We start from the raw sequence: 13286 nt of genomic DNA, 5'->3' as shown, positions 1-13286 counted from the left end.
CGGACATTTATATGCTTTTGCTCCATACTGTGATGAAATATGTAAACAAAACCATTACCATTCTTAGTTCCATCTTTAAGGTTTCATGTTAGACAGCCTGAAACAGGTTTTTTTTTTTTTATTTTAAAGTAAACAGAATTTAATAATGAGATAATTGAAATATATGAAATTCATCATTCATATAGGAAAACGTTCTTAAATGTATGGGCTGAGATAGAAACATCAAATGATGTCCCGAAGACAACCTGTGGCAACACAAGGATGTCATTTTGGCTTCATTTTGCTGCATCTCAAAACATTATAGAGTACACATGTATTTTTAACAGATTATGGAGCACACAGGTAGGTTTAACAGATTATAGTTTACACAGGTATCTTTAATTTATTATGGAGCATGCAGGTAACTTCAACACAAATTAAAGAGCACACAGGTATCTTTAGCACAGATTGTGGAATAGAGATTTCTTTAAAACAGATTTCGGAGTACACGTATCTTTAATACATATTATGGAGTACACAGGTATCCAATAATGTGTCTGCACTTTTCCTGACACATCGATGACTAATACAGATGAGACAGGAGCCAGGTTACAAATGCACATTAAACACATCTGCCAGCCATAATCAGCCTGTAGATGAATCCTGATCTCCTTTGCCAGCTGGTGTTTAAGTTGTCATTACCCAGATGTTCTGGTCAAGGTTCAACCTATTATCCATAACCTAGCTTTAGGTTCAAGCAGGTATAATTTTCTGGTGGAGAACCCACCCTAATTTTTATGTGTATAAATATTTGGCCATTGCCACACCATCACAAACACAACCCCCAAAATGAACACAGTGAGATTGATTTCAGTTTACTACAAGGAGGGTAATTGAAAAGAATGGGCTGTAGCTTCAGAGCTCTGCCCTACTACAGTATTTAGCTGTAATGTTTTTGCTTGTGTATGCTTATATAATATGAAGTAATAAAAACATATGGCAAAAACAAACAAATATTTTAAAAAAAAAAACAGCAGGACATCAGTCACACACAAAGGTTTCCTGAAGGACTCCCTCACTCTGTCTCCATGTTAATTTAATAATCACATTCTAAAGTGTACCTGGACTCACTTATCATCCAGCCTGAATTCTGCAGAAGGATGTGGTACTCTCCAAATTTGTCTTATTTTCAATATTTTGCTTACCGGCACTCTTATGTGAGGCACAAATGTGCTCATCCCAGAAAACCATTAAGCAACTGCCAGCTGTCTTTTTTAATTTCCCTGTTCAAACACACTTGACTCAGCTCATCTCATAATTACTAGGGTTATCAGATGTGCTATAACAGGGAAATCACCAAAGCATGCTAGTTGCACCTTCCTGGACCAGGACTTGGCATCCCTGTCTTTGACTGGCCATGAGTCATGGATATTCTTTTTTCATCTTGCAGTAAACATTTCTATTTCCTTCACCCGTTAAGAGTTTTAAAATGTTTTAAAGTTTTATCAAACCAGTCTTAGCATTTTGCATTCTTTTGTGTCTCCTGCATTTACCTTCACCAGTTATTTTAAGTACATTATAAATGTCTGGCATTAATACAAAAAAAAACAAACATAAAACCCCAAAACAAAACTGGCAACAGCTAACTATTCACTAGAAAGATTGTTAGTCCATTATGATTTAGCATTGTAATTATCTGTACTCCAGTACACTCATGTAAAGATGAGAGGTGGTTTCATCATGTATGGATCATCATGCTACTGCTTCGGCAACACCTCCTCCCCTTCCAAACCCAAATATTTAATATATAAATGAAGCAACCAATGCTGAAGGATGTCCCATGAGTAGTCGTTTATTAACACAAGATATGAAGATACAAGGACAAGTTTACAGGTATGTAGACAGGTTTTTAGCACTGTTCTCTTTTAACAGCATCAAAAGCTGGCCTGCATTTACAGTAATTCTCAAGAAGGGATACTGCATCTTATGAAGTATTTAGTTCTTAAAAGTAAAAATGGATCCAAAATCCAAGTAATTTTTGTTTTACATCCCTGACATTCATAGACATACAAGAAGTTTTCACTACTTAAAAAAAAAGTGTTAAAAGAACAGTGAAGACAAAATGGTGGGTTGTCAGAAAGGTTTGTCTGTACTATCAATGTTGACTACATTCTCACTTGCTTACACAAATTCACAACGAACAAGAACAGGCCCATTCACCCAGGTTTATAACAAATCTTTAAAAAACAAAAACAAAAACAAAAACAACAACCACCACAACACACACATGTACCTGTTGCAAAGTAATAAGTCATGGTCGCCACAATTCTCACATTACAACTGTCACACTAGAAAATGCAAACCGAAACATCTAATTAAAAACAACTCTTTTCCTTAGTTACTCCTTTTTCTTCTCCTATTAGGTTTACATGTTTGAAAGCTTTTTTTTAGCAATCACAGATCCAAGCCAATGAAAACCAAAGGGTGTTCATGAATTTAATATCGTCCTGTAGAGAGAAGAAACCCTGAATGTTACTGCAGACCTATCAGAATGTACAATTCTGAAAAATACTGCTGAGAATCACCAAAATATCTCCTGTCCTTCACATATGCTTACAAGGCAAGGAGAATCCTACAGTTTAGTTGCAGAGACTACTGTCAGACATCAGAATTAGTTTAGGCTTAACATGTACAAAGTAAAATATAAGTCTGTGTTGTTCCTCATACTTACGTGGGCTATAGGAGCGAGATCTTGAACGAGACCGGTATCGACTGTAGTACGGTGATGGAGAACGCCTTCTGTGGAAATCAGGAATAGCAGTCCATCATATAGGCATAGTTAAATGGCAGGGATGGCCACAATGTACAGTAGGCATTAGGTGACCCATTTTATTTCTCCTCTGTGTGTCAAAGACACTTCATTATGACTGCCAAACCCTAGGTAACACTGACACAGAAGCCTCTCTACTACCAGGTGCCTTTAGCTTTACTAGTTCATCTAGGTGGCAGAATTTAACTTGGGGATTTTACTTATAGTGGTATCTTTCTGGTTAGTGTTAAGTCAGTTTCATCATCCCACCTAATGTTTACAACTCTCAAAGTGTCCTTGAAATCTTTAACCACTTATGATAAAAGCTTTATCAATCAGGCATAAGGTTCAGCTTGCTATGGGTGCATTTATAGCCTATTTGATCATATATGATAAAGATTTGCTAGGAAAACATGAGTAATGTCCCTCTCAAAGGAGGGCAGATTCCATAGTGCTACTTCAGCACTTATATCCACATTTTTATTTTTCTTAAGACTGCGTTTGTACACTTATTTATTCAGTATATGTACTGTGGTGGCATGTTGGTTAGATTGCTAATACATACAATGTAGTTGTTTTTTTTGTGCAGTGATTGATGAATCCAAGTTAGAGTTCACACGTTAGATTGTACCCCTTTCACTCTGTCTAGATCAGTAAGTATCCAGTATAAATTACAATGACAACACAGATTTTAGTCAATGTGTTTAGAAAACCTAGTTAGCTACCTGCATTACTATAACAGCTAACCATGTACTGGCTAGATGTCATGTGTGCAAGTAATTTAATCAGAGCTGGTCATTGTGTAACCAGCTGCCTGAATGTGGTAAATATAGTGCTGTATGCAATGTGTAGTCTTGAACCTTTTTTTACCCTTTTCTTTTTAAACTTAAACCCCCTAGTTTTCTTCCTTAATTTTATTCCAATACATTTGAGATTAATCAGAACCATATAGAACTAACTCTAGTAAGTAACTCTGTACTCTAAATGTAAATCTAAAAACTCTATATTACAAATCCATAGCTAAACCTGTTTAGAAAACTTTGATATCTAGCTAGATGTGACATGAAAGGTCCATTGTACCACCTGAAATGTATGAAAGTATTGTCACTTTGTCCATATAAATTAATCTATAATGCAACAAATGACTCATCTAACTAGTTAACTGCTAAAACAGGCTTCTGTGACTGAAAACTGCTATGGAAAATGTAAAGAGCTATTATCTAAATAAGTCTAAACCAATCCCTATTTTAAGGTAACATGCATGTTAATTTACTAGTGTGTCAGTCTGATACAACAGGTAGGACACTGGGAAGTTAATCAGATGTAGCTAGATATAATACTGATCGGATAACAGCAGCTCAAAACAGCACTGTTCTCTCTATTCAGCATCACTGTGTGTAGAAAGTTTTGGGGGCTATTGTGGTTGTATTTAACACAGCACCATGTAACTGCAAATAGTATTTTTCATTCATTCACTCACTCACCTGTATCTGTATTCATATTCATCATATCGGTCATATCTGTCGTAGCCGCGGTCATAATATGACTCTCGCCGCCGCCCAGCACTGCTGCTCCCACCTCCTCCATTACTGTAACATGACAGGAATTGTTACTGCATGCTAATGAACACACACAACATCTTGCACAAACACAAAAGCAACAAATTCCAGAAACAAAAGATGGTAACACGTTTGAGTGAATTTACTCACTGTGTGGGACGGCCCATGTATATTCCTGGTGTAGGGGTGTGTGCCCTTTTGGTGATGGAATAGTCCACTCTGATGCGTCTGCCATCCAGCTCCATCCCATTGGCCCGCTCCATAGCCTGTGGTAAAGGCAATAATTTACACTTTATCCCTTCAACTACATACTACCCTGTCTCAATGTGAAAAATAAACTGGAGGCTTTAATCAGACAAAGAAAAAGCAAGATTCTGGATGTTATTTACTTTTATTATTAATCCAATCAGCACTCAGTGCTGTGACTGTACCTCTTTGGCATCCTCAATGCGTTCAAAGTAAACAAAAGAAAATCCTCGGGAGCGGCCAGTGCGCTGGTCGTACACCACGTTGACTCCAGCAAGGGGGCCGTAGCGGGAGAAAACTTCTCTCAGGTCCCTCTCTGTGGTGTATAGACTCAGGCCAAACACACCCAGACACGTGCTGGGATCCGGATTCGCCTAGGGGAGGGGCAGAGTGGTCCATGAGTCTTATTACAAATTGAAATTATGTTGCTACATACTTTTGAACTGCTCTTCAAAACAGGCATGTCCATCTTCCTGAAATTATATTACAGATTTTAGTAGCAATGCTGAACGGCCAGGTGTACTGTTTACTTGTACACTTGTATCTTGACCTGGTTATCCACAAATCAATTTAAATTTTATCAGTAAACCAAGCAGTCAACCATATTTATTGTGAGCTCAACATGTTGCTCAGTTATATTCTGTTTAGTCATTATATCCATTCTTTAATAATTATTATTAAAACAAGGTAGGAAAGTACAACTAACTATAAAAGACAAAGTAATGTTTCAAAATTATTTAAAAAACAGTTACTCCCCCTGGTGGTGAATGTGTGTAACAACTCTATGGTAACATTATCTTTAACTTTACATATTTTAATGTGTGGAGTTCAAACTGAGCTTCTTTAGTTTTATAGTAGAGTTACAAGGCTAAACCTTACTCTGATATCCTAACAAGTAAAGGAAGTTTCTGCTACCCTTTAGCACAGTGCATGCCAATATCACAGTAATAGTTTTATGAAATACAACCTATATTTAAAAAATGGTTACAATTAATTATTGGATTTATCATCTGAACCACCTGTAAATCTGCACACTGTTTATTTCATACCTTCAATGGCAGCTATACTGTAGGTGTGTTGCTAAAATAAACATAGCCATATGAATCATCAACATCATCATCATCCCTGCACACCCTCTCTCACACACACACACACACACAAGTAGAGCTATTAATATTATGCTGACTTGCTCCCTTTTATGGATAACAGGTTTTCATACCATGTCAAGACACCACATAAAAGCACCAATACTGACCTTTACTATATGGCCAAAAGTATGTACTCACCCCTCATTACTGAGTTCAGGTGTGTTGCCAACACACATTGCTAGCAGGTTTACAAAATGCACAAAATGCCATGCACTTTCCATACAGACACTGCAACTAGAATTGGTCATGATGAGTTCAGCAACTTTAAAACATGGCAATCACAGGATGGGTTTAATTTGTAAAACACCACCAAAGATGAGGTGATCCAGTAAGTGGGCAGGGATGGGGCTACATGATACAATTTCAACTTCAAATATTTTTTCCCCTCAGAACATGATGTTCTACCCTACTGCATTATGCCCTGTAAACCACATAAAAAAACCCAAAACAAAAAAATTCATGCCACTTCCAAACCTTGCTGTTGGCTAGCCCTCTTGATGCATGAGCACAGAAAACATGACAGGTTACATGATTACGCTAGGACTGCAGTTAAAAAAATGGAGTTGGTAGGGTTTTTGAAAAGGAGGTTACACACAAGTATCATTTCAAACCCATTTATTAATATCGCTTATTTTAAATGTATTCAATTAAAAAACAAACAATCCAAACCCCCCCAAAAACCAAACAAACAACCCCCCCACACACAGGTGCTGGATCCACATCAATAAATCCTGGAATACGGGCGCTCCATGAGAGGTACCAGACCTTGTACTGGCCCAAATTAAGCACTGATATACACTCAGGGTATACACATGTCCATGCATCATTTCATTGTTCTAGCTCATTTCAGCCTTAGTGAACAGTTGCACATAGTAATGAGCCTTTCAGAGCAAGATATATTTATGGGACTGAAAAAGATTTGTGAAGTCCATGGTATCTCATCATTAAAAGTAATTCAAGAGTTTTGCCTTATGTTCTAAGGATGGCCAATTCTCTGTGAACAGCTACCAGTTTTGCTGGTTGTGTCCCCCTTCTGTCAATTATAGAAGCTCATCTGAAATACCTCACAAATGCAAATCTGTGGTTTATACAGGGAAAATGAAGAGGCTGATGCTGACACTGGGAAATGTAACGGTGTTTGGAATTCCTGAATTGCTCCTGGCCAGTGACATTTACCATGAACTTTATTGAACTGGCAAGGGGGACTCGATGTCACCCCATTTTCAAATTGTCTTCTTCTACATATCATGCCAAAATAGAAGGCTTGTGATTGGTCATTTTGCATGTCAGTTGAATTTGCTTGTCCTTTTGCAAGCAAAAAGTAGAAAGTGGCAATACATTTGCCAAAAATCAGGTCATGAAATCTGTGCTCTGCTAAAGCTGCCCCAAGCAACCATCAGTGATGATTTTTAGACACTTCCATGTCAAGATCAACAGCTGCTTAGCCACAAAGCTGGAGACCATGAATAATGAGGCAGTCGAGCGCTAAAGTTACTTCTGATAAATCACTACAGTGCACCAAATTTCCCCTGTAAGGAACATCAACACAAAAACCACTTCATGAAGCTCCTGACACGGGTGTCCATGGCCCAGCAGCTGCACATGAATCCAAGATCTCTTTGTGTAATGCCAAGCATTGGCTAGAGTGGTTGCCATGAGAATGTCATCTACTGGGATGCATAGTGCCAACAGATACGGTTGTTGGAAGAAGGCAGATGAAGTTCCAGTTAAGTGTAATGTTAGAGCATACATTTTAAACAATCATATGCATTAATTGCAAAATTATTTTATGCAATTTTATAAACCTTCTACAATTATATGATTAAAACTTTTGCAGGATGCTAACTAGTGGACAGAAGCATCCCAAACCTGTGAGCTACCTTGGCCTCATTAACAATTCCTTTAAAGGAGAAATGTGTAGTATCTAGCAGTGCGGTTCAGATGAAACCAAGTAAATACCCCTCCCTCACCCTTCCTTTTCCAAGAATGTTGTAGAACATACGGTGACTGTTGGGTGTTAAGCTACTTCCAAAATTATCATTTATAATCGCATTAAGTAGCCATAATGTGTCAAGTGATGTTACTGAGATATTTATTTATGGTACTGTTTTTTAGTCTGTAAAACTATAGGTTATAGCTTTCATTTAACATGGCAAATATTGTTAGCCTACATGTGTAGGCCGCTGGGTATTGTCATTATTTCTATTCACCTTTCTATGTCTTGCTCTGTACTTCATGATCATTCTTGATGATTTCACTGTCCTCATTCTATGTATTCTGGATTTGCTTCTTTGTCTCACGGATAATGACAACGTATTCACACTCACACGGCTTGACTTCATATGAATCCCACTTTCTCTTGCTACCCACTCTTATTAGTAATTACTTTTTATGTGGAATGATCTTGTAACATCGCAGGTTTGTCCAAATAGCAACCAAAGAAATAATTGTGCCAAAACTACTATCCACCTCAAACTTCTTACGACACAAAACGGATAAAGAAGAAATGTGGCCTCCAGTGGTTAACATCACCAGATTCAAGCTGCTGCATCAACATAAAATTGTGAAAGGCACTCTCTAGAGCCAATGTTTGGTTTGTCTGTTCTGGGCTACTGCAGAAACATGGCAGCTCTGTTGGAAGAGGACCCAATCTCCATGTTGAAATAAAGGGCTCATTCTAAGTCAACAAGCACACAACAATTCGTAGTTACAGGTGATAAAACCATGTTTTCATTAGTGTTTAGTTTACTATAATCCATTTCTGTTAATAGATACTTCCAGATGATACACTCTTAAAACAGCAATTAACCCTTTCTGAAATAAGTATAGAAGCAGAAGTGACCAGCCATGGTAACTGTACAAGGAATTCTGCAGTAAATTTGACCCTGCACAACACCACAACAGTGTACGAGGTCCACTAAACACTCGGCTTCTATAAAGATCGCTCAGCATTCCCTCGTGACAACCAATCAACGTCAGCCTCGGAAAAACCGAAGTGCATTTTTGGATTAATTGCCATTTTGGAGATATTCAGTGGTCAAAGTTCTCTGATGTTTGGTCAACTCAAACCATTCATCTCTGCGATCGCTTTTGTTTACTGGTGAAATGGTATGCTTGTGTTGTGGGACTTACACAAAACTGTAAGCTTTTCACAAAATTGATGAGCTAATCTCTTCATTCAAAATACTCCAACAAATTATGTTGTGAACGTAGCTCTCAAATGCATTAGTCTCATTTGTCTGCTTCTCTCTGATATTCCAGAAATTTGCTATTATGTCCTTTGTATTATCTTTGAAACCACCATAGTGGCAGGTGCAACAGTGACGTGTAGCAATAGTAACCATGAGGGTGATTGGACTTAGCAAAGTGTCAGAGTTGCACTTTGGTTTTGGCACATTACAATAAGGACCTCTTAACTGCTCATGCAGACAACACCAGAATGCTCAGGTCTAGTGTTAAAATTCAAAAGGCTGACAAAATGCCTTGGCATCACCACGACTGACCACCTTTAAAAAACCAAACAAAACATAGCAGTATATGCTGTTACAAGAAATAAAAGGGATTATGAAAGTCTTGCTGACCTTCCTGCAACAAGTGACAATTGAGCATGATGCAATCGCCTTAACAGCAACTGATGACCTTATATTGCTTGTTTTCACTGTCAAATATCAGCACAAGCAATAAATAAGACAAATCTGATTTTCTTGGCACAAATGTGGACTCAGCAGGACAGGACCCTATCAATGCTCTACAGTAGAAAGCCCCGTCTGCCCCACAAGGGTGGTACACTGTAGCTGAACAAAAGCTTTCATCACAGTGAAGATATTAAATACAAAGGACTTAAAATTAAAGGGCCTAATTCCCAACACTCCCACACCACCTCAGCTTGTCAGTTTATATCTCCCATTAAACACAAAAGAGAATTCAGATTAAACAGTACTTATGAATCCAGTACATAGTAGACTTTTAACCACCTTAACATACCCCTTCTAAGGTACAAAGTCCAGCTGTTCTACAGCCATATCAATATGGTATCAGGCCATGGTTATGTCAGAAGCCATAGCAATCAAGTCTTGCTATTCTATTAAACTATTAAAAGGACAAAAAAAAAAAAAAAAAGAATATTCCAGCATCATACTATTCCCTGATTGATAAAGATTTTAGTCAAAAGATTGAGTTGCTCTTTAAACATAACTTTTTTCAAAAACTTTACATTGTGCAACATGATGTGGTATGAACATACGACATGCCTAAAATTAAAAAACACACCTAATCCTGAAAATGCTTTCCTAAAACATAAAAGCAAACAGGTTGTCTTGAATAAGCAAGACAGTATATTTGCCATTTTATGTTACAGCCTAACTTTGGTATTCAGGCAAATTCAAGAGGATTTCCTTTCACATTAAACTCTTAGATGTAATTAGGATGGCATACAAAAGCAGGATGGCCTTTATTTTAAAAGGACAAATTTTCATATAACAGGAAAGCATTTGACATCTACATTGCGGGCTTTGCACTCACACGGCTGCCTGTGTGGCGTCGGCGGTTGGACATGGGGGACGTGCTCTGGCTTCTCCTGCGTCGGTACTCTGGGCTGTAGGATCGGGAGTGGGACTTCTTCCGACGGGAGTGAGAGTGCGAGCGGGAGCGGCTGTAGCGGCGGTTGGAATGACGGTGGGAGTGAGACCTGTTGGAGAGAGGTAGAAAGACATTTTACCTCAACAAAACCAACAACAGTTGATGGCTTTCAAATTCAAAACTAAACAACTGAAAAATCTAAAATAGCATAGACTAACCTCGACTTGGAGCGGGAGTGAGATCTGGATTCAGAACGCTTGGAAGCTCGGGATGGGCTGGGAGAGCCCGATCTGCTGTCGGACTTAGCATGGACTGGACTGTCCCGCTCCGACTTGGATGGCGAGCGGGAATCCTAGTGTTACAGCAATGAAGTTGTATTGTTTACAGCACAGTTACAAATCAACCTGCCTCTCACTCCCACTTGCACTCAATGCACACACAATCATACACTTTACAGCTGTGGAGAAAACTGTTAGAATTTTTCTGAACAAATTACCATGTTATTACGTTAATCCTTCATAAAATCAACAATATTTAAATGTTTAACACCTTATGATTGTCTTGCTCTGGGTCACCAAAGTGACAGCACAATCAACATGCATTTCATCAAGAAACTGCGTTTTTACAGATACTTGGAACATACACTTGGGACATTTACTTAACCTATGGACACATTCATTCTTCTGTTTTCTTTTAACGCTATTCCTTTCTTTCAGGCATTTTATTGTTCTTCGGTCTTCATTTGTTCAGTTTTCATTTTTTCTCTCCTTCCTTTTTCATTTCTTCACCCAAATTTGAAACCTCTTTTTTCTGCTTAGACACATAACGCAAGTGTGCTTCTATTTGACCGATCTTCCGTTCTTTATTCCCCTTCCCATTTAATTGTCTGCTCTTTAAACATTTTCAAAAGCCTTCTTTTATCTTGGATATTCTTCCACATTCTTGGACTTAACTCTTCAACTCCTTCACGACCAATAACCTTAATGAAAAAAGAACATTCAGAGGAATTAAGATCATGGGTATTTTGGAAAATGGAATCCTGAACTGCTAGTTCTTAACTCCTCCCCCTGAAACAGTAGTAACAGTACTGAACATTTACATTCTGTAATTTGTACAAACCAAATTATTATGGCGCCTATGTATAACGTTACATAATATAGTTATAAACTGAATAACATTAATATGCATGTAAGGTTAAGGATAAGAGTTAATTGAATTCGGAAAAAGCTTAGAAGCAACAGCCAACATGTTTTATAACTTGCTGATTCTGGGTGGAGTATCTATTAGCTCTCTAAATCTAGATCGCGACCTAGATTGTGAACACCGACTAAGATGCTGGCTATCGAGCGACATTACTGTTAAAGATGTAGCCAGCAAGAAAACCAAAAATATGTTAGCTAGCTTGCCACACTGATAAACGCTGATAAAACTGACGTTAGCTACAGCTAACTGAATAAAAAGCACACGTTAAGACACATTTGGAGTAGAAATTAGCAAAATAATTTGAAAAACGCACTTTTAGTGTATTTTAACGACCTAACATCCAACACGTCTAGATAATTAATCGGCTGGTTATTGCCAAGACGTGCGTGGCCAAAATGCTTGAAATGCTATATTGAAAACTGGTCCTCCACAAAGAATACCAACACAAAGAATGACAACTGAGTAGCAAGTCAGCTAGTATAGCTAACTTAACAGATACTCTAATAACCTAATTTCAGAACAGTGAATAGCTCGCTAATGTTATCTTTTTTAGCTAGCTAACATTAGATAAAAGCATTTCCTAGATTCGGGTGATGTAATTTTGAAGGCAAATAGCATGTCTGAAGACATTGTGAACTTGTATCCGACTAGCTAGCTGACAGCTAATTAGCTAGCTAGTGTTAATTACATTTGACGATATGTAAGATAGCTAGCGTAGCTAATCTAAACTAACTAGCTGGTTAACTATTAAAAGTTAACTATTAAAAATTATTATTATTATTTTGCAAATAACAGGCTAGCTACTAGCCAAACTAACTAAAATGAGCAGACAGAAAGAAAAGAACGTGGACTGCAGATGAACAGAGTAGCTAACAGCTAAGATAGTTAGCTACGTAGGGAAACGCTGATTTTGTGAATAACTGACTACTTACTCTGCCTTCAAAGTTCCCGTCCTCGATGTCACTCATTTTCAGAACTGTGAAATGTCCCGAGGCTAGTATATAAAAATGGAAACAAATGTATATAGCTAGGCGTCGTTACTTAACTAACGTTTACTATTTGGCTAGTTATCTCCGTGTTGCGTAGCAAGAATATAACGTTAGCAGAAAATGGCCGCCCGTCTTGACCTCACTTGTAACCTCCCACTTTATCAGCGACCTCGGTTCTAAAAGGATGTCTTGTTCATCGGTGACGTTTCCAAAAATCATTTTGTAACAGCTTTTAAGTCTTAAATTAACCCATCACCTACGACTGATTATAAGAAAAAACGGAGGGAAAAAAGGAGATCAAAGGAATCTTATCGTACCAAAAGATAACTGCAATACATTTGCGGCACAGAACTCACGCGAGAGCGTTCTCCATGTAAACAGTTAATTTAACTTATGCTTCCGGTCAGTGATTGGGTGACGACTTTACTCTTAAAAAGTAGATATTACTTTAAAAAAATAGTTGAACCAGGTTAACGTTATTTGTTTTGGTTTTTTTTTTTTTTACAGCAGTGGACGTTTGGAGAAGTAAGATACTAGAAATGTGTCGGCACTGGAACAAAATCCTTAATTAAAATGCCTTAAGACCACAGTGATTAATTTTTTTTTTTTTAATTTCTTGTCTTGTGTATACAATTGACAGTTCTATCAGGTGAACTACTGCTTGATTGTAACCAAAGCCTGCAGACACATCATCCTTTTGCATTATCAATGTTTATGGCATACAGTAAAATGTTAGGTGCTTTTTCAAGGCACATCATTAAAATGTTCACTCCTC

The 13286-nt window shown here is 37.8% G+C and overlaps 1 protein-coding gene across 2 annotated transcripts; it reads right to left on the bottom strand.

The window, feature by feature from the left end:
- Positions 1-1806: 1806 nt before the first annotated feature.
- Positions 1807-12875, bottom strand: tra2a (transformer 2 alpha homolog). Of its 2 annotated transcripts, none has more exons than XM_027030109.2 (8): positions 12455-12875; positions 10538-10671; positions 10263-10428; positions 4779-4967; positions 4498-4613; positions 4273-4377; positions 2711-2775; positions 1807-2486 (listed from the first exon to the last, which is right to left on the bottom strand). In XM_027030109.2, exons 1-8 carry the CDS (start codon positions 12488-12490, stop codon positions 2476-2478), a joined length of 822 nt encoding a protein of 273 aa, XP_026885910.1. In that variant the 5' UTR covers positions 12491-12875; the 3' UTR covers positions 1807-2475. The 2 variants fall into 2 exon arrangements, with proteins under 2 accessions (XP_026885910.1, XP_026885909.1); XM_027030108.2 differs by having other exon boundaries at positions 2711-2778; positions 12455-12872.
- Between the last annotated feature and the right edge of the window lie 411 nt (positions 12876-13286).

This window comes from Electrophorus electricus, chromosome 8, assembly GCF_013358815.1.
Source record: "Electrophorus electricus isolate fEleEle1 chromosome 8, fEleEle1.pri, whole genome shotgun sequence".
Classification (NCBI taxonomy): Eukaryota; Metazoa; Chordata; class Actinopteri; order Gymnotiformes; family Gymnotidae; genus Electrophorus; species Electrophorus electricus.
This window is presented reverse-complemented; position numbering and strand designations above follow the sequence as displayed.

Coding starts and splice junctions, on each gene's coding strand:
- tra2a (XM_027030108.2), bottom strand. CDS start 12,490: ATGAGTGACATCGAGGACGGGAACTTTGAAGGCAGA. Junction 4,614..4,778: donor GCATTGAGGATGCCAAAGAG/GTACAGTCACAG, acceptor CCTTTACCACAG/GCTATGGAGCGGGCCAATGG. Junction 4,378..4,497: donor TACATGGGCCGTCCCACACA/GTGAGTAAATTC, acceptor GTCATGTTACAG/TAATGGAGGAGGTGGGAGCA.